Source organism: Ammospiza nelsoni, chromosome 2 (genome assembly GCF_027579445.1).
Source record: "Ammospiza nelsoni isolate bAmmNel1 chromosome 2, bAmmNel1.pri, whole genome shotgun sequence".
Lineage (NCBI taxonomy): Eukaryota > Metazoa > Chordata > Aves > Passeriformes > Passerellidae > Ammospiza > Ammospiza nelsoni.
The window spans coordinates 78,006,815-78,033,802 of record NC_080634.1 but is presented as its reverse complement, the minus strand read 5'-3'; the positions used below and the strand labels follow the sequence as shown (position 1 = coordinate 78,033,802).

Sequence of the window (26,988 nt, the reverse complement as noted above, 5' to 3'; positions counted from 1 at the left end):
AAATATTATCTTTTTTTATGATGTACATTTTGCTGAAAAAGATAAGCAAAGAGACAAAGTTTTACATGTTTGCTTCTCAGGCAAGTGCAACAAGATGTACAACTTGATACAGCATCACACATTGCAGTATGGATTAAATTTACTTTTAATAAACTAGATGATCTTTAATGTCTCTTCCAACTGAAACCGTTCTGTGTATTTGCAAATTCCATTTACATAAGTCTTTTTAATACCCTATGCATGCATTTAAAAAAAATGCCTCATTCAAATCTCCTATATCATTACTGGAGCAAAAATAAGTGACCTGGTTTTTTGAAGTACCAAGGATGGCACCATTTATTGAAATGCTCATAAGGACTTTCAGGCTTACATACATTTAGTTTGATGTTTGTTTAAACCTTAGTGTCATAAATTCAAATTATTTTTGTAATCTGACATTCATAAATAATGTTTGTCTGATTCAAATATCTATGTTTGACTAGTCACCAATGCTAAATGCATATTCAAAGTATCTTTTAAACTTATCTGCCTTCCTTGGAGACATCTTTCTAGATCAGTTGACTCCATAATCATCCTACTCTTTAACTCCAGCACGCAGCTTGTGCACCTAACACTGAAAGAAGTGAGTCAATGAAAAAGAAATGTGTATACTTCAGATATCACAGGGGTTTCTCAAGTATCAAAGTGATTTTTCCAACAAAATGGGTTTTAACCAGCCCCCTTGAAGGAGGGAAGAATTTGGATAAAGATATTTCCTACTTGGCTGAACTGTTGGAAAGATTTAACTGTACTGTAAGAGGAGTTATTGTTCTTTCCTTTCATTCAAGCAAAGGTTATATCAAAATCAAAAAGTTTTTATTGTTTTAATGATTTCTTTGAGAATACAGTACATTTTCCAAACCTGTGTATGCTTTGAAACTCCCAGCAGGGTATTCTGCTGCATAAATGTAGGTTATACTCTGCACTACAGCTCCACAGCTCCGGTTCAGTAAACAGGAAGGCCCTACATCTTATCACCAGGCTTACTCTGGAGATGAGGTCTTGGAAATTATGTTCTCCATGAGCTAAAGAACTATTTTACATTATGAAATTAAAAGCAATAGGAAGGGACTTTTTATTTCATGGGTCATGGGCACCGCTGTTTCCATCCACTTAGCCTGGATGGAAAACAATATCCCTGAATTAGAAACAACATGAGGCATAGGCTTTGGTTTGAAGAGACATGGTTTGTCCTGATACAGGTATGCAGACAAAGCAAGATGGAGAATTTTACCTCCACACACAGAGTTTGTGAAGCAAAAATCCATATTTGTATAGTACCAAATACATGAGGTCTGTAGTCTAGGACTGAGGTGCTCAAAATTACAAACATGTTATAAAATTACAGACTATCAACATTAATAGAGTTGAGAGAGTTGGGATTGTTCAGACAGGAGAAGAAAACACTCTGGGAAGATCTTAGGGCAGCCTTTCCAGTATCTAAATGGGGCTTAAAACAAATATGAAGAGGTGTTTTTCATACAGGCAAGTGGTGGTGGGACAAGGGGAAAAGGCTTTAAATTAGGGCTATATTAGATATTAGGAAAAAATTCTTTATTGTGAGGGTGATGAGGTGCTGGTTGCTCAGAGGATGCCCAATGCCTGGAAATGTTCAAGGCCAGGCTGGATGGAGCTTTGACCAGCTTGGTCTAATAGAAGGTGTCCTTGCCTATGCCAGGGGTGTTGAAACTACATCATCTTTAAGGTCCCTTTCATTATGTGGTTCTATGATTAATAATAATATCAGGCAGTCTAGACAGCTTACATGCCTTCTACTGTATTACATGTTAAATTATTCTCTCAGGGTCTTTCTGTTCCCTTGAGTATGGGATCAAAATGCTACAAAAATTACTTCAAGACAAATAGACAAATCTCCCTCACTGCACCTATTCTGTGCTGTCTTATCTAGGTGCTCCAAGTGGGGCCATGCTATGTAGCAAATTAGTTTGATCAGACTAAGTTTTCACTTATTAAAGTTCACTCTCCCTTTATATTGGTAGAATTTTAAACCCAGAAGGGGTCATTGCAGCCATCTGATGTCACAACTAGCAAAACACAGCCAAAAAATAACTAGGTTAAAAACACAGCAGAGCTTTTTGAGAAAGCTATTTAAAAAAATATCCAATTTAATATTCAAAACTTCAAGTGCTAGGGAGGCCATCATAGCCTTTGAATAGCTGTTTCTATGGATAATTACCCTTGCAATTAAAAATGTGTGTAGTGAATAGAGCCTGAATTTGTGTAGTTTCAGCTTCCAGCCAGAGGATCTTTATGTGTCTTAGTCAATTAAGAGAAATCATCAAAATGCAGTTCCACACTTGTGCGTGTAAAATCCATGATTAAACCACCTTTTATGCTTTTTTCCCCCCCAAAGAAATAGACTTCACTCTTCACTCTCTTCCTATGGGACATATTTTAATTACTTCTAAATATTATTATGACATTCTTCTTCCCTCTCTCAGTATCTTTCTTGGGTTGTGGACACATGGAAACTGGGAACACTTTTTCAAATCAATCTAGGATGTGCTCAAACCTTTTTCAGACTGGACTAAATACAACCCAGTTACACCAATTCATATCTAAGCATTTTTATCCTTTCATTTTATGATCAATTAATGTTTGTTTGTACTCAATCCTTTTTCATCTAGAGCAACTTTCTGAGTCAGAAAGTTTCTCACAGCTATTCTTCAGAAATAGAATTCTAATTTCTGCACTTTCCACATAGGAAGGGAGTGCCCTATGCTCCTTCTCAATTTTTCTCTGTATTTTACAAACAATCATTTGAAAAGCTGGGCTTCTTTCACTATCGCCGTGCTGCCATAAGTTTTCTCTCTATAGAGGTCCAACTCTGTTCTTCTAAGGGCAGCAGACTGATTTTTATAGCTAGAACAATTCATAATTAATCAATAAGAATTCTATGCTTTTAGCTTGGCTTGATGTAGGAGAAACAAAACAAAGAAGAAGTTAGAGTGGACATATCAGTCAAAACTAGCTTTATTCTAAGAACCTCCCCCTCTAATCACCAGGCTACTGGTTCTCAAAACACCCCAATGTGGTGCTCCTGTTACCTTACTGTTCTGGGAGAAGAATGCAATGAGACTGTCAGGTGTAAATACACATATAATTTCAAAACAAGGAGAAAGAGAACTTCCCAAAGTATCAGGTCAGCTTGCAAGCCCTAGTGAAATAAAAATAGATCAGAAGTATAGGCATGGCTGTACTCTAGATAGTTTCGAATTTCCTGAAATAAGGTTTACACAGTCTTGGGGAAAAAAAATCACCTTTGTCACCAGACAGTAATTCAGTGAAATTAGAAGATCCAGATGTCCAGAGAATGAGCACTTCAGTTTCCTAATTTTCAGAACCTAGGTAGTTTCAGTATGCAGTGAAATCCACTTCAGTGGTGTCTCAAACCGAACCACCCAAATCTCTACCTGTTTTAATACTCTTAGGATTAACGGCATCTGTGTAATATCCAAAAGTGAATCTTACTTTTGTGACTGCAATGTGTCCTGGTTCCAGCCAGGACAGGGTTAGTTGTTTGCAGTAGCCAGGAGGGGGCATGGCTATGGCACAGGTTATTCTACGCCACCTTATGTTATTGACAGGGCTGGGGTGAAGGGAACCTCTTCCCAGGAGAAGGGGTCTCTCCAGTCAGGGTAGTGTGGCTGGGTTGGGCTCCAAGAAGCATTTTGCATGTGAACCAAATCAGTCTTTTGTGCACTTCTGTTATTAGCATTGTTGCTGTTACTATTACATAGCTATATGTTATGGGGTTTTCCTACCTCATTGCTATTTCCAGTAAATTGTTCTTATCTCAACCCATAATATTTACCTTTTGTGCCTCCAATTCTCTTCTTCAGCCGCCCACAGTGGGAAGAGGAGACAAGGAGAGGGAGAAAGCAGCACCATGCTTTTCATGGGAGCAATAAATTGGAGAACACCATTTCTAAACCATGCCTCCATCGAAGAGCAAAACCTTGTATTTGAGAGATGCAGGCTTCTCTCAAACTCTAGAAAAATCTCATTTTTAACAAAACATCAGGTTACATAATTCAATCATGTATATTTTCAATCATTTTATTCTAAGTATTAAAGTAGTCCCAATTCTTGAGCACACTAGCCTCCAAAAAATGTTATAGTTTAAAATAGGAGGGATTTAGACTTGGTAATATTTTTTCTTTTTATCTATATAATAAAAAATAAATTCATTTTATCTCTAATCATTACTAATCTGCTGTAACAATGAGCATGACAGCACTCTCTGAGCACTAATTATTTAACATTTCTTCTGATAACAATGCCATCTTGCACTGGCATGCTAAAAGCCATGAAGCACTGGTTGTGGGAAAAAATACTTATTCTTTCTATGAGGTTTTTGCTAAATAGTAGTGACTATTAAGTGACACTTAAAAAACACTGTGTAAAAGTAATAAATCTCATTCACTTTTAAAAGGAAAAATCTATTTCTGCAAATTCAATATTCATATTGCATTTTATTTGTGGAGAGTCTGGCCCTGATTTAGAAAAGTATTTAAATGATGCTCTTAGTTTTGAATTAGTATCTCAGATTTAAAGATGAGTATGTTTTTAGGTCTTTTGCCAGGTCAGAATTTATGTACAAAGTCAACATACTGACACGTGTCACAAACAGTAACAGAACAGCAAGTACAAAATACCAGAGAATGCTCATTGGCTAGAGAAACAAAATATGTCTTGAATCTTATATTCAGAGAATAAGTTTATTAAGAGATTATTCTATTCCTTTTAAGCTATAACATCGTCTCAGACTTTCGCCTGAGAATCATAATACTGTTTTGCATTGATTGTCCTGCCTCTCGGTGTGTAATATATTGGTTCCTTATAGGGATAACATCATAAGGATCTCTTGTATACAAGCAAAATTTTCCAGGGAAATAAAAAAAAAAAAAAAAAACCTAGAAAAAGAAATTTACATATCCACTGAATACAAATAGGATTAGTATACAGTTAACAAGAACTGCATTCAAGAGGAGTCAAGAGCATTTGCAAGATGTTTAACAGCCAGAATATGAAGTAATGCTGAGATGCAGCTGCATCTAGATCATTTTATAGTTTCTTTGTTCTTAACAGGATTCTCTCATACTACTATTTTATGTGCAATTAATCAGTCTTAGAGGTCTTGTAAACTCATCATAACACCATTTTCATCTATGCAGTGGATCAAGAAATATACAGAGAATCTCATCTCTCTCTTTAAAAGATAAAATAATTGACATCTATAATCCTTTCTGTGTGAGGATAGTGTGGAAAATGCCATAAAGCCATACTCTAATTTGCTTTAAAATGCTGCCAGAATTATTCATAGGCATGATGTCTCTCCTGGAAGAGCAGCTCAGTGGTTCAGACAGACAAGGATTTATCATGATGGGAGCAGAGAATGTTTAACCTTCCCATTAGAATGTGGAATAGGTACCTTCACACAATATCACTCCCATATCTCCTTGGATGCACAGCCCCACTCCCTGCAATTAGCACCATCTCTGCTCCCTGAAATAAAGGCCTAGAAAACTTGGCAAACAGTGAATGCTAATTCTCACAGCGAGTTCACCTTGTGAGCTTAGTAACGTGGTCTGACTTTATAAAACAAAGGGGCATAAACTCGAACACCTCCACCTACTGAGATTCCAGTTATTTTAAAAAAATTACAGTCCTATGGTTTTTAAGCCTGATTTCTCATAACCTTACAATGCACTGTGAGCAAAGTGCTGACGGCATATTCCTTCCCCTTTGTAAATTTGTTGCTTTCTGGACGGCCCAAAGATTTCATACTGTTTGCTCCGTGTTTGTGAGAAGCCTGCAGCTGGAGAGACTGCACTCCAGAGATCCTGAGGGCGGCTGGATGAGAGCCGCATTTCGGATGTGTCCTTCCACACGGGGCTCTGCTGTGCTTGCCCACCCTGCTGCGAGTCTTCTCAGCCCAGCTGGCAGCCAGATTATTGTGTATCGCTGCTCTGCTGGCAGTTACAGCACAAAGCCCAGCTGAAATTCAACATGATGATCCTGATAACATTTTGCTGTGAAAGGACACAGAGGTGCTGAAAACTGGCACATACCATTCCCTCTTCCACCTTTCTTCCCCCACCAGGATCCAAGGTTACTTGCCCCTGTTAAATTAAAGAAATTTAGTTCATGGATAAATGTGTAGAGACATCATTCATTCCACATGGTGACAGGCCTGTTAATGTGAATTAATTTGTGCCACTTCGAAAGCAGGGTTCACTCCCCCATCCCTTTTTATTTATCCACGTACCTTGGCTAAAAGTACCTGGGAAAAATGAGACAATGAAAAAAACTGCACAATTAAAATGGTCCAACAATATTGTACAATTGAGGTGAGGAGGGCACTTTATTAGCCTTTTTCATAATAAAACTATGTGAAGCCAGTAATTTAAAACCAACCTCAACTTTCATATTTTCTAAATAATACCATGTCACAGGGAAAAGAGACTTTGTCAGCTGCCCAGAGATAAATGGATGTAGTATTTAGAAAAGGTCAAATAAAATTGCCCTAAAAGCTGTGTGATAAATCAGAATTCATTTCTAGTCTAGAATACAGTATGCAAAAATGTCATCATGGTATTAGCATTCCAGCCAGCTATATGCATTCAGTGTCTGGAAAGAAAAATCAAAACACAGTCTTTTTCACTCTTCTTAGCCCTACAAACTGCACAGAAATAAAGAGAATGAATTCAATTTTATTCTTGCTTTTAGGTGTCCATAACTGTTCAGTGTAGCATCCTAATCTTTTTTGAAAATATCCCATTCAGCTGGAGACAAGACAGAATTACGTAGGGACCTTGCTCAGTAAATCTTCAAATGAGCCAAGCTGAGCTTATTTTAACATTCAGGTTTGCTAATTCAAAGCTCTTTCTATTTTATTTTAGGAAATCTGTTAAAATATGATAAATAATCTATGAAGAAAAATTAATTCAAAATGTCTCCTGACACATTTTTCAGATCAAAATCACATTTTAAATGGTAGATAAGTTTTCCTTATATATGCTTTTCATTGCATTATTTCATTGCATTATCTGATTTCCTGGTTAAGAAAGGTATGGTCTGCACTCATGACTATGGGCAAGAGTCAGATCATTAATTTCTCTTCTATCTTTATTTCTGTAAAGGCAGTTGTATGCAACATTTGTTTATTAACTTTGAGAACACTCTAATTCATTACTGACCACAGACTGCTTCTCAGAATAACGGTAAGATACAATACAAAGCCAAAAACGTTCAATATATTTTCTGATTTTTCAATTTAAAATATTCCTGAAAAGTGCCTATCACTATGTATTTATGAAAGAGCACAGATATCTGTGCTGTAAATACTGTTTGGAGAATTACTCTTCAATTTAGATTTATTTATGGGTAAGACAGCAGGCAGTATGCAGTAGAGACCTCTGCATTTAGTAATAAAGAGAATAAAGACTTCATGCTTCTAGCCAACCCAAATGACTTGGAATCAGTCCTTGAACGTTAACAGCTGATATTCATTTGTGATCATTCTGCTGCCGAGGTGCCTGATTGTCTACGGATGGCAACGTGCCCCTTGCAAGGTACCATGCCAGTTTTCCAGGACACAGGTGCCAGCCAACTGCGGGCTGAGGTGGTGAGAGCTCACTGCACTGCCAAGGCCACCCCATCTGCAGGAGGAACATTGTTTCCTCAGAGATGGGCACGCCAGTGCCAGGCGCCCGAGCCAAACGAGACACAGGAACAATAGAAGAGAGGATGATGTGCTGGGTTCAGGCACTTCACTCTGCCAGAGGGTGAAATACTGTAGGCATCCTGAGCGGCCCATGAGGAACACTGGTGTCCAGCATATCCAGCAAAAGGCACAATCTTCAAGTGCTCACACATGTATATTTATGGGAGAAAACTCTCTCAAGCACTGATGTGCTATAGGAAAAGAACATAGGATTCACAGAACATATTTGCTTGGGAAAAATTTCTATGCTGTGACTGATTATATCAGAAAAAGGCTTCAGTAGATACAATATTTGCACCTTAGTCATGATTCCAGTTCCTATTGGTCATGAGTTTTTCAACCAAACAACCAAAGTTATGTATCCTTTTATGTACTTACATAACTTTTTACTTATATAACTTTTTACACAACTCTTTAAAGTTGGGTTTTAAAAACCTTCCCAGCAATATAAATTCTTAAGTTTACAGACATGAACTATATTCCCAGGACACTTAACACTCATGCTAATGTTATGCTTTTTATGTAAGTGCTCAAAGACCTCTGTGCTAATTGCAGTGCTCACCACAAACACAGCAAAAGCCAGCAGTAAAAAGATGAATAAAAACTGAGCACATCCAATGTGATCAACAAGTGAGGTACTGCAGTAGTACTGCATGAACATGTCCTGGTCTTGATCTATTTCACGATGTACCTGCAGCATTGCTACACGTGATTTATATCCATACTGCTGATTGAGTAGCTGAGCTTCCAGTCAATAAGCCATCTAAACTTAATTCAGTTATCAGGTTCTTTCTTTAATAAAACCAACCAAACAAAAAAACCCAACCAAACAAAAAAACCCCACCAAAACAAAAAACCTACAAAAACCAAAACAAAATGAACCCCCCCCTCAAAAAAAAACCAACCTAAAAATGCAACATAATTACTGTTTGAGTCATCTAGTATGTGGAGAAGCAACAGGGAGAATGTGAGTTACAGACTGTGATGAAAACACAGAATATATTACTAAACAACTTTCACGGCTAGAACCACATACAAACTATGTCATAACCCTAATCAGGATATATGATGAAATACCATTGCCTGTTTTACCGGTTATAGGATTCAGGAGGTTTTTCTAATGCTGATAATTTTCTATTTGTGTTGATATCCTCATTATTCAGTAGTATTTGCAACCAGAATTTAGGAAATGATGTTTACAATTTACTTATTTACAGACTGTGTATTTTAATTAGATAATTTTATGCCTGACTAGGTAGCCATGTATTTAGATCTCATGTAAAAGCAAAATTCTTCAGCTGCTGACCAACTAACAGCAGGTGACTCACATAAATACGGTGATTAACTCATTTACAATTTCCAAAACTGAGCATTTTCAGAAATACTAATTTACATAAAGGAAAATTGGTCTACTTTTCTTCAAAAATATTCAACAATCCATTTTTTATTATTCAGTCAACTCCATTAATACACCAAAACACTAAACTGCATTAAAACTGTACACTTGTTGCCTTTAAAGCAGTCAATTTCTGCAGAAAATCATTACCTTTGTCTGCTCTCCTTTCAGAATAATTTCCACAATGACTGACCAATAAATGCTAACTAAAATGTCATTAAAAATTGTATTTATGTAATTTAAGAAGGAGCAGCTTTAGTCTAAGTACCTAAGATAAAATCCTAACAATCTCTAATTTAAAAATCCTAACAATCTCTAATTGAACAACTACAAAATACTATATTGCACATTAATATCAGTAGACTGGATTTTCTCTCTTCTAATGCCATGCATATAGATAAAGAATGTAAAGAAGAGTTATTCTCTTCGCTAGAGTTGGTGAAGAAAGAGAGCAATGTCCTAAAGTTAATCAATGTGTCTGGAGATGAGAACTGCTTCTTGGAGATGCTCAACTCTTCTCACTGCTCATTTGAAGAAGCCTATGACAAACATACTCCAAACATAAGGTACCTTGGTTCACCAAAAGCAAGGATCTTCTGAAATTCTGTTATATAAGGTAATACACTTTGGCTCAATGAACCCGACTGGCTGGGCCAACCCAAGTGCCTCCAGGTTTGAAGAAATGTGATTCTAAATAAATCTCTACAAAAATAAATAAGCCAACAAGATTGGCTTTCAACTACAAGTCTTTGTTTCTTAGCTTAGTAAGATCACTGAGATTTTTTATTCTTCTGATGAAAGATGTGCACAAAAACTAGAATAAAGCGTACAAAATCTGTATAAGAGAAACAGGAATGCATTTTTTTTACAGGTTCTAGAAACAAAGAGGTAAGAAATCTTTCAATTTGTGTAATTAATCTCTAGCTCAGAAGGTAAGTTTTGGTGCAATGTAAAGTTTTAGTCCCTTGAATAAATGACTCAAGCTATATTATCAGACATATACAATATTATCAGACCAATGAAAAATTTTCTGAGTGCTTTTTAGTCCACCGCCTTATAAAGCAGGATAACTGATAAGGTGTGGAGATGAGACTACATGATCAAACAGATTCTTCCCTCTCACAGCAAGGCCAAGCTAATGTAGGCTGTTACCTCCAACTACAGCTCCCTTTTGAACACCATGAAATGGTGGCCGATCTTCCACAGTCTACCTGAGGCAAAAGAGATTTCTGTCATACTAAATCGGTTTACACCTTTCTAATTAAGCCAGAATACAATTTATGGAACAATCTGAGGTCAATTCTCTCCTTAGCTGAACCATATGCTTTGAGATGAGACCCATTCAAATTTCCAAGCAGATCCCAAAAATGACTGCTCACGTTTACTGAGGCAGTAACTCCTTTGCCAGGTTCATTTCATGTTCTGTAAAAAAAGGAAAACCCAGTAATCTATCAACTCTTATAAAAACAAACAAAAAACCTAATAAATTAACAAAAAACCCAATCCAAAACCAAAGTAAACAAACAAGCAAAAGTAATGCCAAAAGGAAATTATGGTCCCAGGATGAAAAACAACCACTCTCCTCAAAGTGATTAATATTCAAAGGCAAATCTCCCAGGCTAAATAGAGCATAAGTGTTTGAAAAAGACAAAACACCAAGGCAGAAATGTACTGATATTGAAGTAACTAATTTATCTGCGCAATTTATCAGCACAGATTTTTTTTTCATGTGTGTATGTATTTGTTTTAAAGAATCTTATATTTAGAAAAAAATTGCTCTTACAAATAGTTAAAATTACACCTGTTTTCAGATCCTACCAGCAGCAAACACTCCCATTTGAATATTTATAAGGGCAGTTCTTGGCTGCTTTACGGCTGATACATGCCAGAGTCTATTTCTGACCCACTCCATTCACAATTAAGAGATGGGGAAGTGAGATTTTCACTTTTTCCTGCTGTTATTGCTCTCTGACCACCATTTCAGTTGAGGGGACAGCTCAAATAGCCTCCCTTTACCTCATGCCAAAAAATCAGGAAATATTTTTGACAGAAATTAGAACAAAATTACTCATGTCCTAGGACATAGATTCCTATCTTTGGAAAAGAGTAAGTCAATAATAATGCTGAAAAAGGTTCTATAATAGGGCATTGCTTGTCTCCAAAGGTACAAACCAACAGCTGTAGGTTTTTTGCCTACTACATTTCTAGTTATGTTTTAATGTCACCAGTTTAGAAGTTCTTTTCTATAATGATTACTAAGAAAATCAAATTTCAATTCTGTCACAAGTATGCATAGCAGCTGAACTCTGTAAACCATATACTTCCTCTCCTCTTTTGTTGTGTCACCTATTCTTTAAGTTACAAAGTCTCCTTATTCCAGTAATGAATAATCTACATACACCTGGAGCAACAGATTAAAGAGGACATTTTCTATTTCATTTCAACAGAAGTCCCATTTTCTAAGTTAATTATGAAACACCACATTTTACATGTAAAGAAATTAGGGTTGATTCTGCCTTAATCTTTATCCATCATCTGCAAAGTTAACGTCTGATCACTGAGACAGTGAATACTTGGATGAATAGGGTTTATTAAAAAAGAGAGTATAATTTTGAGTTTAATCATATATTTTTTTGGTAAGAAAAGCTACTATGGATCTATATGTCAGGCAAAAACCTTCTGGGCTTTTAAGAAGTGTGTGAACACTATTCTTGACTTCTGTAATGAAATCCTAATAATGATAAATAAATACCAACTTACAGAGTAATTCAAAAACATGAAATAGAAGCCCATTAAAAAAAAAATCACAAGTAAAATGCACAGGTGTGTTTTCTACATTTGTGCAAAAAAGTAAGGAAAGAATTTAGGACTTCTGTGACAGAAAGAAAACACCTTAGGAAATTCCCATCTTTGCATTTAGAGGAAGTTTTGTTAATTTCATGGGATGTTCACATTATTGGGCAGTTTTACCTTGGGCTAGTTAAAGGCTGGTCCATGATTAAATGTCCTTTAGTGGCTCTCTGTTCCCTCTCCTTTGCTGGTGAGAGAACATCCACTCTAGAACATGATTGAAGATGCACAAGATGTGATTTTCCCCTGGAGATGCCTGATTTTCTGCAGAGATCATAGAAACAGTATCAGGTCACTCTATTTTTAACTTGGCTATTAAATATTATGCTTGATCTTAGCTTCCAAGAACATCTTTCCTCTACTCCATGAAGCTTTATGTTTCTTAGCAACTTCTCAACTCTTATAATACTCTCTGAATTATAAGCCCTTAGCTTTTCTTGCTAATAAACTCATTTATAAGCATTTTCATCTGCCAAAACTTCCATTCTTCTCAACCCCTGTCCTTTTGCCACTTTAACTTTAAACATAGCATTATATTTGTGTATCTCAAAGCATTTATGAATCATTTTACTTCTGGGGCTTTTTCCATCATGCTGCAGATACATTTAGGTTAAAAGATAATAGTGGAAAATGGTTCCGTTTTAATGCATTTGTTTATTCTCATTGTTTTTATAAAATGTCAGCCTGACAGTGAAGTATAATTGAGTCCTTAGTCACTGATAAAAATGAGTAAGAAAGTGTGGCTGTGAACAATGCTACAACTTTGATCCAAAAAGACAAAAATAAAGCTACAAAACCAAAAATCTACATAGTACAGAAAACTTAAAGTAATTTTCTGTACTTGTCGACTGTATTTTTTCCTCTGTATTAAGATTGCCTTCAAAAATTCTGGACTGAGTAGTGCTTTCTGTGATCTATGTACACATATATCAACATTTCATGATACATACATAATTACCTATCAGGTGATCATAACACAGACATTAAAAGCTCAAATAGCAACATTTTTATGCCATTACCTGCAGCTAGTTTGGGTGCTCATAGGCTTATATAAACTTTAGTCCCATCTTTCGATCAGTATTTTGAAATATATTTGATCGTAATCACAAGTGAGTGAACCTCAACAGCTTTGAGTTTGTGCAAAGGAAGATCATCCTGTTCACTGTCGCAGACATTTCTCCACAGAAATCCTTTCTTTCGGATTTCTGTGTCTTCGGGAGGCCAGAGGCCTCCGAAGACAAGGTAAACAATTATTATCAGCTGCTGGGGAATGCAACAGGGGCACCTATTTTGATTGGTGATTGGTTCATGTTTTATGTTTATAATTAAGGGCCAATCACCAGTGCAAGCCAGGGGACTGAGTCCTTGGCCACAGCTTTGTTGTGGATTCTTTTCTATCTCTTCTTAGCTAGCCTAGCTGCTCTGCAAACCTCTCTCTATATTCTATTAGTATAGTAATAATGTATTATATATAATATCTTAATAAATCAAGCCTTCTGATTCAAGAAACAACATTCACCGTCTCTCTCTCACCAGCTGCGCCCACTCAGGCGCGGTAATAGTTCACCTCTCCTACAACACAGCAAGTTCTCCCACTACTTTAGCTGCCAACATGACACCTGGGAATGTGTGTGTGTGTGTGCAGGAATGTAAAGGCAAGACAGGAGAAAGAAGTGCTGAAATGGATTATCACTTGATAAGCAGTAAGCTCAACCACTCTGCAGAAATCTAATCTTTCCTTGATAGGCACTTACTCCTCCTCCTAAGGACCAATACACAGCCACCGGGAAAATAATTTTGATAGTAAAAAAAGAAATTAATCCAATACATCTAGTTAACATGTTTCTTTCTTCTGCTAAGTGACAATCTCTTCCATGTCATCTCTTAGTCAGCAGCAAGAATAATTCAGTGCTTTTCACACCCCACTACATAAGGTCTACCTCACAACATCAGCACTATTAATACAATATATCTGTCAAGCTTATTATTTTTTTGTGTGTATGTATGTGTGTGTATAGAATCATAGAATTAGTTTAGGGTGGAAAAGATCTTTAAGATCATTGACTCCAGCCATTAAATTAACACTGTGCCTGAGGTCCACATCTACATACGGTGACTGAACCACTTCCCTAGGCAGCCTGTCTCAATGCTTGACAACCCTCTCCGTTAAGAAGAAGTTTTTTCCTAATGTCCAATCTAAACTTTCCCTTGTGCAACTGGAGGACACTTCCTCTCATCCTATTGCTTCTTACTTGGAAGAAGAGACTGATCCCCACCTGGCTACAGCCTCCTTTGCAGAGAGTGGCAAGATCTCCCCTGAACCTCCTTTTCTCCAGCTAAAGAACCCCAGTTCTCTCAGCTGCTCCTCATAGGACTTGTGCTCCAGAGCCTTCACGAATTCCATTGCCCTTCTCTGGACATGCTCCAGCTCCTCAGCGTCTGTTTGTAGTGAGGAACCCAAACTGGACACAGTACCTGAGGTGCGGCCTCAGTAGTGCCAAGAACAGGGGGACAATCACAGCCCTGCTCCTGCTGGCCACACTATTGCTGATACAAGCCTGGATGCCACTGGCCCTCTTGGCCGCCTGAGCATACTTTCAGTTCACTGGCAGCCACGGGAATTGAAATAGAATTTGTAAACACTGTGCTCCCCTGTTTGGGGCATGCTCCTGGTGGCAGGTAAGGTTATGAGATTCAGAAATGCATTAAACTTCTACAGTATACTAAACTAAAATATCATGTGTCTGGAATTCCACTCATGATGTCTTTATGCAAATTGTATTACATACAGACAGTTTATAAACATTTTATCTATGTTTACATGTAGTCCTGTTCTTGTGCCTTTAAATGGTCACTTCCTGACTGAAAATCTCTTATTCTACCCAAATTTCCTCAGCAATGTTTCCATCGGTAAGTTCTTTAATCTCCCTGTAAAGACCTTTGCCTTAAAACCTTTGTTTTCAACCTGATTTTATATAAATCTGAACAATCAGACCCTAATCAAGTTCACATTGAAGTCAATGGCTAAGGTACTTTTTACTGATTCAGTCAAAAGGAGTGACAGTGGGAGGAAGAGCAGGAGGCACACACTGAATCTTAAATAGAGAATAGGCTTTTACATATAAAATATGCATTTGTAGGAATAAATGTATATTCATAGTTCTTCAGTACTACTCTAAGTGTAGAAGACATTTCTCTCAAAAGCAGTTTTAGGGAATCAGACAGAAAATATGATATGATCATAGGATCCTTTCTTTGGGGTCAGGATAACAGTAAGACAGTTGAGCCATTTTGTTATTAACATTTCACTGGCTGGGTCCCTACTCCTCTCCCTCTTTTCTTATTTTGAATAAAATTTATTGTATAAATTATTATTTAATACCCCTATATTTTTAATATATTTCTGCAACCATATGGAAGAATAAGTATTTGCATAGTGGTAGAGAATGGCAGCCAGCTTCCTCTGTTAACTTTGGAGACTGCAGGGTATAAATAAATCTGCAAACATTCTCCAATAAAATTTTTAACTCTGATTTAAGTGAAAAACTGAATTGCATTAATTTCCACTTGGCATATTCTATCATAGCTTTATATGTTGATATGCAAAAAATTCTATAACAATAAAAATGTTGTATTAAGAGATTTCTTTAACCTTGCACTTATGGCCAGGAAACATTCAGAGGGCTCGCAAAAAAATTCAGTTTTAAGGACCAGTGTGAAGGTTTCTGAGGGCAGTTTTTCTTGTGTTTTGGTTTCTATACAAGGTCCTTGAAAAGCAGATGTGCACTGTTACTTACAAACAGATGTGCAATGATGAAAGATACACAATGGGTTATTTTTCCTATAAAAGTACACCTTACTCATGATGGGTAGGTTTCCAGGTGCTTTCTGAACATGTTTTGGTTCTGTCTTCCTATACCCTATGTGGTGTCAGTTTGTCTTGTAGTTTACCTTAAGATCGTGAGTACCAAAGGCAGCAGTGTGCTGTGAGCTGTCTCTCTGCTGCATTTCAAGCTAAGTGTTAAAGTAGCCATCAGTTATTCAAAGAAAATGTCAGTGCAAATTCAAAACTAACACTCCCTTTGGAGGAAAACTGATTTTTTTCCCCATTCATGCTATTCTTTGCAAACTGACATATAAAATTAAATTGTTGTTTCAAATAAACAATGGATTGAATGGACTCTAATATTAATATAGTCAGGTAAAGCCAGCAACAACAAAATATAGATTTAGCCTGAAGAAATCAGACAAGTAAATACCTCTAATAGTTCTTTCATTGACTAGGAAATAGGCAGGTATAAAAGGCATTGTGGCCAGATCCAATCTAATTCCCATAGAAGACCTTGCACCTAGAAGAAGATTGCAGTTGAACTGAGCAGGTTTTCCATACAATTTTCCATGGCTCCTAGGCCTGAGCTGGTGGGAGTCAATGCAGCTTGGATGCTGCACACTGAAATAGGTCAATTATTGCATTCCCCGTAGAGAGAGGACTGAGCACTTAGATCCCTATACATTCACTTGTTTTGGGACATGTCTGAAAAACAGGTTTGATAACAGCTGACTTGCTGTTCTATCACATCTACAGAGAGTGATGGTAGTCCTGAATCAGCAAATTGCTGGAGGGAAGAAGAACACAGTTTGTCATTTCTTGCTTTCTGGTACTTAAACACTTAAGGCTACTTTTGTGAAATTCAGATAGTATCTTTGTCTGCTCAGGCTTCTCTCTACCAATTAGATGCATAAAACCTCCATTTGAAATAGGACAATGAGGTTGGTGTCTTCTCTGTGGAGAGAGCTGCTGATGGTTCTGCATAATTACTCAGTGTGCAGAGAGCTGACTCAGGAACTGCAAATTAGGGTGCACTAGTCCTGCTCAGCTTTGTCAGCTTGCCAGCACTTGTCTTAAACACACTCGCTTCTGGATCCACAGAACAATGCCAACACATGAACATGAATGAAAGGACTGTGGGATGAAGAACACAATAGCCAAGTGCAGATGCAATTCTGCTGCTGATTGATACTGAAGATCACATAAGTGGGGGTTAAAGTGGAGAGCCTGTATGTGCTTCCCAACGAAATCCAGCAATTTATTTGCTGCGGTATTCATAGAAAATTGCTAAACCTTCTAAAATCAAAGGCCAGAAGTCAGACTTGCACAGTATTGGGACAGTCCAGAATATCAAAACATTTCTGCTAGTTTTAAAAGAAAAAAAGACTTTCAAGAATGAGGAAGTTGTTTGCAGGCTAAAACTGCACTGAAGTGTTGGACCACTGCAAAGTTTTTTACACCAGTGGCCAGAGAATGCCAATGCATTATGAAGGACAAGCAGGCATGTTGCATTACAATCCTCACTCTTATATTCTTAATTTCTGCTCTTGGCAACTTAAAGGTGGCAGGTGTTCATCTGAGGTCAGCTAAATCTTCCAATCTTCAAATCTCTTTTTTTTCCCAGTTTGGTCTGGTAATTTTTTCTCAAGAACTCAATTCTTTTTAAGGGCTTAAAAATAAAACAAAAGAGAAGGAGGAAAAGAGAAGAAGAAGCAAGAGCAAAGGTGTTCTTAAACATATGAACCAAATTAAAGCAACATTTTATCTTTTCCAGAAAAGATTATGGAAAAAACTCAGCAAGCTTGCATCACAAAATCTCCCATAAAAAGCACACACTGGAGTATGTGGATAAGTCTAAAATTTCAGATGATCAGAATTATTTTCCTGACAATTAAGTTCTTTATTTTGTATTTCTATGTTCACACCATCTTTTTTTTTTTTGGTCTGAGATCTATTTTGAGACGCAAAGCTTAATCAGAAAATGAAGTGAATTGCAACTAACCCCTGAATAACTGAGAATTGAACTTAGATCCACATTGTTGATTTCAGACTTAATTATCTGAAAGTCTCAAAGAAATTTTATTTCTTTACTATTTTGCTGATGACTTTGTCGACTGCAACACTTAACAGATATGAATTTAAATTCCAGTTAGTATTCCTGATGCATTTTAGGTAAATCAGATAGTTTCTTGGCTAATGTTTTCCATAGAAACCTGAAGGCCAAATAAGCTATTAGGATTTGTTTTCTGCTTCAGGCTCACAGGAGAAATAAAATTAATTGCTCTTCTCAAATCATGATTGAAAACCAGTGCTTCCATAGGTTGTCTTTGAAACAGAATTAAGACAATCTATAAAAGGAGTCATTCTAAAAGGTCAGCAAGTTGTAAGATGATCTAGATCTCCTTGCATTGGTTAACATACAGACTTTTTATTTTCCTTCTTATTTCCATTTGATTCCTCTGAATTTTCTTTCACTTCCCTGTGCTAAAACAGCAAAAATGTAAAACCTGCTTTAAGATAAATTACAGAATTTCTAAATATAGTGGTATCAGCAAGCTCCTAGATGAGATTTGTTTCTTCACCATTATTTTTATCATGACTTGACCATATATCATGATATGCATTAGGATATATCCTTTTTTCCAGGAATGCCTCTGAAAAAGTTCTAACTTTTTTTTTAATATATTTTCTTCAGGTGCCATATGAACATCTTTTGTAGGTGGTAAATCATCTGATGTGAGAATTTTGAAGGATTGTCTGTAAAATGTGCATTTCAGCAATCCTGCACAAAACCTTGATTAAAACGGTTAATTTTCTAAGGGGTCATGACAGTGTTTAATAATGTTGTTAAACTAAAATAGTCTCATTACAGTTCTTAATTTATAGTTAGAAGTTTCATGCAAAGCTGAACTAAAGGGTATTTGCTGTGCAGTAGGCATTGAGCAAAACCCAAACCACAAACTGAGCAAAAGAACTGCAATCAGAAAATCTCTGTTTATGAATGATACAAAAATATCCAAAAGGACAGGACTGCTTTGGATTCTGAGCTGTGATGTGGCACATGGCAGGAATGAACCCAAACAGCAGAGCTACCAAGAGGGATGCTCAGCAAGGCTGACTGTCCTACTGAGCAACATGACTCAGTTAAACTTGGGTTATTAAGTTCAATACCAAGGTAGCTGAATGATATTTAAAGACCTGTGAAATGGAGAGGCCAGGCTGGATTACATCTGACAATTCTCACAGGTAGGACACAGACCACAGCTTTTGTACACCTCCTACTGCCTTTCTCCTTCTGTTGAAGCTGCTGTTTCGTTTTAGGCCTTTTCTCCTGAACTGCTCTTCTGGAACATCTGATGATTCCAGTGCACACAAAGTGGAAAATAGATCAGTGCACCTGCAGTATGTCTGGGATATCTGGAAGGCATCTGTTTTATTTCTCCATGAAATGTGTGCAATTAACTAGATCAGTTTATGTGCCTTTTCTTTCCAAAAAAAAAGGAAAGATATTCAGCACAGCTGAAGAACCTCAACTCAAAGGACACTTCCCAGAAAGAACTCAAGTGTGGATACAATTCACTCCTGCTTTTGTGCCACAGACACATCACAGCTCTTAAACTCCCCTGGCTGGATAATCCTTGGGCTCCCTGCCTGAGGAGCACCAAGGGAAAGAAAGAGGAAAAAAATAATGTGGCCCCATTCATGTCACAGGGTGATCCAGTTCTTGTAAATATATGTTATCTCAATGAAAATTCAAATAATTAATGACTGAAAGAACCCTTAAAACAACAGACAGTGATACAATCATAAAAGCTCTGCTTGCTCAGCTGGGCTGTTCCTAAACCAACAGTTTGAACTGAGGATTAAAGTTTGCTGAATACCATTGTCTTTTTAGATTTCCTTTCCTTCTGTGGCTTTAACAAGCCAAATCTCTTCAGCCAATGAAGCTAAAATATACAGGACACATAGCTCTTTATCTGTCACACCCTGCAAATCACATTTTCCAGGCCTAAAGTACAATTTGTTTTGGCTTTTAATTACCTGACTTATCACCATGTCATATTCCCTCCCCCCTGCAATAATTACATTCTGAATCACTGAGTCATTCAATATTGGCCTTTATTTATGCCTCTCACAAAATGTTGAATGTTTATTTATAAACCATGAAAAGCAGAGTTTGTAAGAATATTGATTCAGCACATTAGAAAAGCAGTGGCCTGGCATTCTGCAAGTAAAGTAATCACAGGCAATTACTAGAGACTGCTTTTCACTACTAATCTTGGGTTTAACCATATAATTGTATTACTGAATTTATTTCACTTTGCTCGTATATCACCAGTTTCCTAATAAGAAGTCTGATATTAACATAATTTAATAATATTCAGGGGATGAATGGTTTTAATTGGTTTAAAAAGAAGGAGATATATAGCCTATGCCATACAATTAGAAAAGTATTGTAGCAGCCTCTTTTTATTTTGTAATAAATGATAATTAATATTTAAACGCATTAATGAAATAAGTTCTTAGTGGCTGGGTCACAAATCTTTGATGTTTATGCCACTAACAAAATCACTAACTGCTCTTAATGATGCCCCTGAGCTAAGCTTCACTTTACTCCTGGTATAAAAACTACTTTGGTTGCTGGTAGCATGAATTTTCAAGTGTGAAAGTCAAAGCCAAACTCAGAACAATTCTTCTTGTCCTTATCCCAATGTACAATGGGAAGAAAGTGCTCAAATTCAGGCAAAAACACAAACCACAAAAAGGCCAAACTTAGAGAAAAGTAAAACTAGGAAACAATAACTAAACCCCTGGATCTCTGTAAATAAAAGAAATCTGCACTTACTTGCTGGGCCTTGTGAGGCAGGTTTAGTGCAAGAGCCAATGAAGATATTTTTTTTCATTAAATAATAAAGAGTTCTGAACCAAACACAGCATGTGTAAAACAGAACCAGTTCCCAAGGACAGATTGAGTGATAATTGTTGTAGTTCAGCTGTTCATATATATGGGAAAAGTATTTCAGGAATCACATGTGCCTGGAAATCCTGGACCCTCCTGTTAAAAATTTTTAATTCCCCATGTGTTTTTCTGCTTACATCCCCAACCACTCAGTGACAGTTCAAAGGGATTATTGTGATAGCTGAAAATGCTTTGTTTGGAATCAGAGAGAATATCTCAGCATTATTTTCTCACAGTGTCCAGAGCTCAGACACAGTAAAAGATGAACATGAAAAGTATGCATATGTCTTTTCTATCCCATTATTGGCAATCACAGCTAAGAGTAACTACAGAAATATTTTCAGCAGCTTATCCAGCTTAACATTAGATACTAAATCACAGTTTGTCAGGAAGGCTTGGGATTTTTTAGTTTAGTTTAGTTTAGTTTATTTATTTATTTTATCTAAGAAAATAGTTGATAACAAGTAAATTTATTAACGATAACAGGCTAATATGCTATATTTTTACAGAGGAACAGGGAGGAACAGAACTATTTTTTTTACCAAATGGTATCAAAACAGAAAAGCCTGGTTTTTAGAACCTAAAAAAGTACTGAAAAAAACAGGTAGTAGAAAATTTAACTAATTATTTCTGAAACAGTTGTTCAAAACATCCACAAACATCTACTACCCACAGCTGAAGAAAGTATAGCAGCTGAGAAGCTCTGCTCCTACACTGACCTTTAAACTACTGCCACTGATGTAAAATCAACTAAACAGACCTCTGACATACCGAAAGTGGCAGCTCTGATGTTGCATATTGAATATTATATATTGAACCTTCATCAGGGCAAGTTCAGATTGGACATCAGGAAAAGGTTCTTCACTCAGAGGATGGCTGGTAACTGGAACAGTCTCCCCAGGAAAGAGGTCATGGAACCAAAACTGTCAGAGCTCAAGGGGCATCTGGATAAAGCATTTAGTCATATGGTTTATTTCTAGTTAGTCCTGCAAGCAGCAAGGAGTTGGACTCAGTGATCTTTACAGGGACCTTTAAACTTGAGATATTTTAGGAATTCTTCTATATTAATGAATAAATTGATTTAAATTAAGAGTTAATATTCTCAATTTAAGAAATAATTACTTTTTGCTCATATGCTTATACAACTTTCTAGAATATATGTATATAATTTAGCAAGCTGGTCAATTCAAGCCAGTGGAAATATACTGTACTGAGTGGAGATTTAAGCAGCACAGGAACATAGCACTGAGAAATTTAATGCATTAGAATGAGAAATGAAAAGATTTAAAAATCTCTGAAGATTAAAAATTGTAATTAGATTTAGGGATCATGAAAATACTGTTCAACTAAAACAGTGTAATAAAACTTCAGGCACATGGAAGCAACTGTGTCTGCTTGCAACTGAAATATAGTATTAGAAAAAATTACAAAAATAAGACATCCTAACCACCCTCCTTCCCCATTTATCTAAGTGTGACTTACTAAATTATAATCTCACTGACAAGCAAATTGCTAAACTGCAAAATCCTATTGTAAGTGGAAAATGTTTGTGATATGTGTTGCCTCCTTGGAGTGCGCTTGAGTGCACACCCCATTAAAATAAAGGAAGTGTAGCTCCTTTGCAAGGAATACACCAACTGCATTGTTTTCAGACATTACAATCTCTCTGAGGAAAAATTAGAAAGGATATGTCCCTGACATTAGAGAGGGAACAAATCCTTCGTGCGTGACCCACCAACCCTCTACAGAAATGGTCCAGAAGATGATGAGACAATAAAGGCCCAAAGGAGATGTTACAACTTTCTCATTAGTCACTCTCTTTCTCATGGTGTTTAAGGTGTAGGCTCAACATTTCTCTATGTCAGTGGCAGTTCAGCGAAATAATGGGTCCACAAATAGAAAGCAAAAAATCTTTTAAGCTTGTGATGTTGCAGGTAGAAGATTCCCCTCTGTTCCCAGCCAGTGCAGAAAATGGACAAAGGATTTTATAGAACTGCAACAGTTCTTCCTTTCATTTTCTGTCTTTATTAATTTCTCCTAACTTATCCAGGTGTGGCATCCTTATCACAGAATCTCTCAATATTAGAGTACAATGAGAAAGAAATCTGTGCTGAATTTGGATGACTTTCAAAATAGCAACAAAAGATGTTTACCTGTCTCATTTTTGGCTGCAGTTATGTGCTAAGTCTAATAAATGGTTGTAGTCTTTTAAAATTATGTTTAAAGAAAAGGATTTGTCATTTTCTACAGTAGATAAACCAGTATAAAAGTCTACAGTTATGAAATGGCAATGAACTATTCATTCTCAGAGTAATCACATCTTATCCACAGGACAATTATTAATCTTGAATATTTGGTGCCACTTGGGGCTCTTCATATCTGCCTCACCAGGCTGCATGTAACACAAAATCCCTAAGGCCAGAAATTGTTTTGCATATGCTGTGGGTATGAATAAATCCACTAAGATTTTAATTCCAAATATAGTTCTGCAATCAAGTATATTCTTCACTTCAGCAAAATATTGATTTTATTAATTTTTTAATAGGATCGCAGGATAATGATCCTAAAGAAATGTGACCTGTACTCTGCTCTCAGAAGACCCCCACCTGGATTAATAAATCCAGCTCTGGAATCCTCAGCATCACAGGAAAGACATGGACCTGTGGTACTGGGTCCAGAGGAGGGCCACAAAAATGGTCAGAGGGCTGGAGCACCTCTCCTGTGAAGACATGAGGGATTTGGGGTTGCTCAGCCTGCAGAAGAGAAGCTCCAGGCAGATTTGATTAGCAACCTTCTAGCACTTAAAGGGCATTTATAAGAAAGATGGGGGTGGGATTTTTATTAGGGCCTGCTGTGATAGGAGAAGAGAAAATGCATCAACTCACGCCCATCATATCACACTATGCCCCACTGTAAAGAGCTTTGCTGCATTTCTTTAATGACCTCCCTAGAGGCACCAGGAGCAACTGCTACTTGCCCTTGAAGTGGCCTCTTCTCCAGAATGAAGGAGCCCCAGTCCCACAGGCTCAAGGACGAGCAATCCAGTCCAGATCCTGAGGGCAGCCTCTACTGGACTTGCTTCAGTTTATCAGCGTCTTTTTTGTACAAGAAGGGCCAAAAACTGCACACAGTGTTCTAGATGTAGTCTAATGGAGTATCACTATAAAGACATTATTGTGTCTTGCACCACCACTGAACCCTTTTAACGATGATTTCAAATGTTTCCTTCATGTTAAAAGAAAAAAAAAAACCAAAAGAAGCACTATTGAGCTACTGTTATCATCTTCAACTGACACTAGGAAAAGACCCACTGTATCATTTCAGAGTTAGCAGCTCTCATTATAGGATCATAGAATCATTTAGTGATCTTGTTATAAACCCTTTTCTTGAGACGGCTTATACACCCAAAGCCCAGAGGTTGAGAGGAAAACATTTCCTGGATATGTGACAGAGGAGACACCTGGACAGTCTGTACAGCCATGTACGTACACAGGGAAAGTGACATCTCAGCAGACAAATCAGACCTTAATCTGTGAGGATTCACAAATTATGCATCTATTACATGAATTACAAAGCTTACTCTCCACAGTCTGATCCAGCAAAACCTAATGCCTGCAGACAACAGTGACATCAGAGCTCCGTACTTTCACTTAGAACCTGACGCACGAGGACATCATCTTTCTTCAGAGGAAATCTGGGGCTGTAGATTTATGCATTCTGCACATTTGGAGGCTAAAAAGCTGCCCCAGCTAGACTAGGCAGCCTGGGGTTTCACCGTGGCACCCTGCCACCATTCAGAAAGCCTGCAAGAACTGACAGTGCCAGAAATCACAGAAAGGCAACACTGAAGCTCAGGAAGGCACTTGGAGGAAGAGACTTTGGTTCTAGCTGACCAGCAAGGATCACATATCTCATCTACTGAATTTTAAGTGCAAAATTACCTTTTTCTCCCATGCAGTCTCCTAGACATAAAATCAGGCTCTCCCTTCCTGACAACATTTTTAGCTCCATGGCTTCTCAACTTTCAATTGTAAAATATCACATAATACAGGTGAAGAAAAGTTTAAAGCCCCATCTTGTTGAGTGCCTGAGTTGCAGTCTGCTGTACAATGTATAGGTTCTACCTCACCTTCTGACTGTGGATTAAATGAATCAAATGAGACAGTCCTCTTGAGGTGGAGGAGTGGCTTAGGCTTGTAAACGTGGGAAAGTATGGGCCAAGCATCCAAATCACTCATGCACTTATTGTTCAGAAGTGAGTATTTGAACATTTCACAGTGGATCTCATGAAAGTATTTCAGAATTCAAGGTCCAAATACATGATGAGGACTGTGAAACAGTGAGATCACAGAGCAACTATCTAGCTGGAACACCAATTCAGGAAAATTATACCTGATTTTGAAATACTGTATGAGAGAAAGTCATTGAGGCACATTTTTGGTGCCCAGATGGGTTATTTTTGCATGGTTTTTTCTTTAATTATGCAAAGCCCTCAAGGATTACAATTGTCATAAATATTTGCATAGATAAATAATTAAACCTAAAATAAATGTGAGTCAAACCATCCTTTGGGAAAGTTCAGGCTTCAGAGGTGTCACTGTTTGTCTATTTTCTCATCAGAAACATGACTAGACATTTCTTAAAAAAATCCATCACCCAGCTGCATGATGAATGAATGCTGTGAGGGCTGTACTTTGCTAATGAACAGCAGAATAAATTTGCTTGAAACACTTAAATTCTGATCTAATCCCCATCTTTTATATATGTAGCCAGCTTTGAATTACAAATGAAAATCATTACCATGTTATAACATTGATGTATATTGGTATTTCACTGGGTCCTAAGCATAGAGAAATGCTTTCCAGTCAGTAGTGCCTTAATATGCCCAGAAGGAACTGAAAGCAACCGTTGCCCCTATTTATGAACTTAAAGTGGGTGTATTGGTAGGCATAAAAACCAACAAAACACACCTCCTTTACTGATAAAAAAAAAAAAAAAAAAGAAAAGCACAAAGACAGGTTTCAATTCTCTGAATTCTCTGGCAAGTTGAGAAGAAATTCAAGCTAAAAAAAAACCCCATTCTGCTTTCAGATTACCTTGGATACTCTGTTTGCAACCTCTCTTCCTACTGTCAGCCCCTGAACAAAGGTGCGGGCAGCAATGAACGCTCGAGTCACTTGAACCTTCAGCTTCCTGGGCACGTCTCCGAAGGGCTTCAGCTGGTCCGTGTACTTGCTCACACACTCCAGGTAGTCCTCACTGAAATGGTACTGGGGGTTTATGAGCTGGAACATCCGCTCCAGCAGCCGAGCCCAGAAGTCGTTGAGCATCTCCTCCAGGTTGACGTTGCCTCCCGTGTAATAGCGCTTCAGCTCGGCGAAGAGGTCCTGGAACACCTCAGAGTTCTGCATGTACAGCATGCCGTACGTCCGGACAAACATGTCGTTCAAGGATCGCTCCGCGTTCTCCAGGAGTTCTCGGAAAAACTCTGCAGGCAAAACAAGCAGGTGTTAGTGGCCATAACGGCAAGGTACGAAGGGTCTTCTTATTGCACTCCTAACTCATCATAATTTGTGGTAATAGGTTGATGTCCCAGCACTTTACTAGTGAAATTCATCATTTAGAAATAAAGAAAAATAGAGTATAAACTGAATTCCCTATCAAGGTCGAAAGATGCAAAACCTATAGCACTGAGCAGAAAAACCCATTTAAAAGAACAGTGCGGGTTTTTCCACTTCTTCGTGTACTATTTTAACATAGTAATCCCTGTCCCTCCACAGCCCTTACAATAAAACTTCTAAGCTAAAAGCAAAGTCACTAATATGATGATTTAACTGAAAATGTAATTATTTTAGAATTTAAGATTCCATTTTGATCAAGCCTTTACAATGTAGAAGCAAACCATGGAAATAAATCTGAATACTTATTTGCATATATTCTTGAAGAGAACTCGAAAGAGACTTGAGTGGAAATGAGAAGGATCCTTCTTAAAAGTGTCACATGTCTAGGTAATGGTAACAGTATGTTAGTATCTTCAATAAGTTTTTACTCTACTGAAGAGCAGTGCTAGAACCCTTCATCAGTCACGTTACAACCATCCTACTAGTTCCAGTCTGTGCTTCTGTGATTTTATCTACTGAGACCTAAAGCATAAACAATTTCTA

At 37.3% G+C, this 26,988-nt stretch overlaps 1 protein-coding gene across 1 annotated transcript in view; it reads right to left on the bottom strand.

Moving 5' to 3' along the window:
• The window catches only part of GPC6 (glypican 6), a 723,435-nt gene that overhangs the window by 301,022 nt on the left and 395,425 nt on the right, over nt 1–26,988 (bottom strand). The window contains exon 3 of the mRNA XM_059466017.1: nt 25,921–26,312. Within this exon, the coding sequence (XP_059322000.1) occupies nt 25,921–26,312 (392 nt within the window). The remainder of the gene's footprint in view (nt 1–25,920; nt 26,313–26,988) is intronic.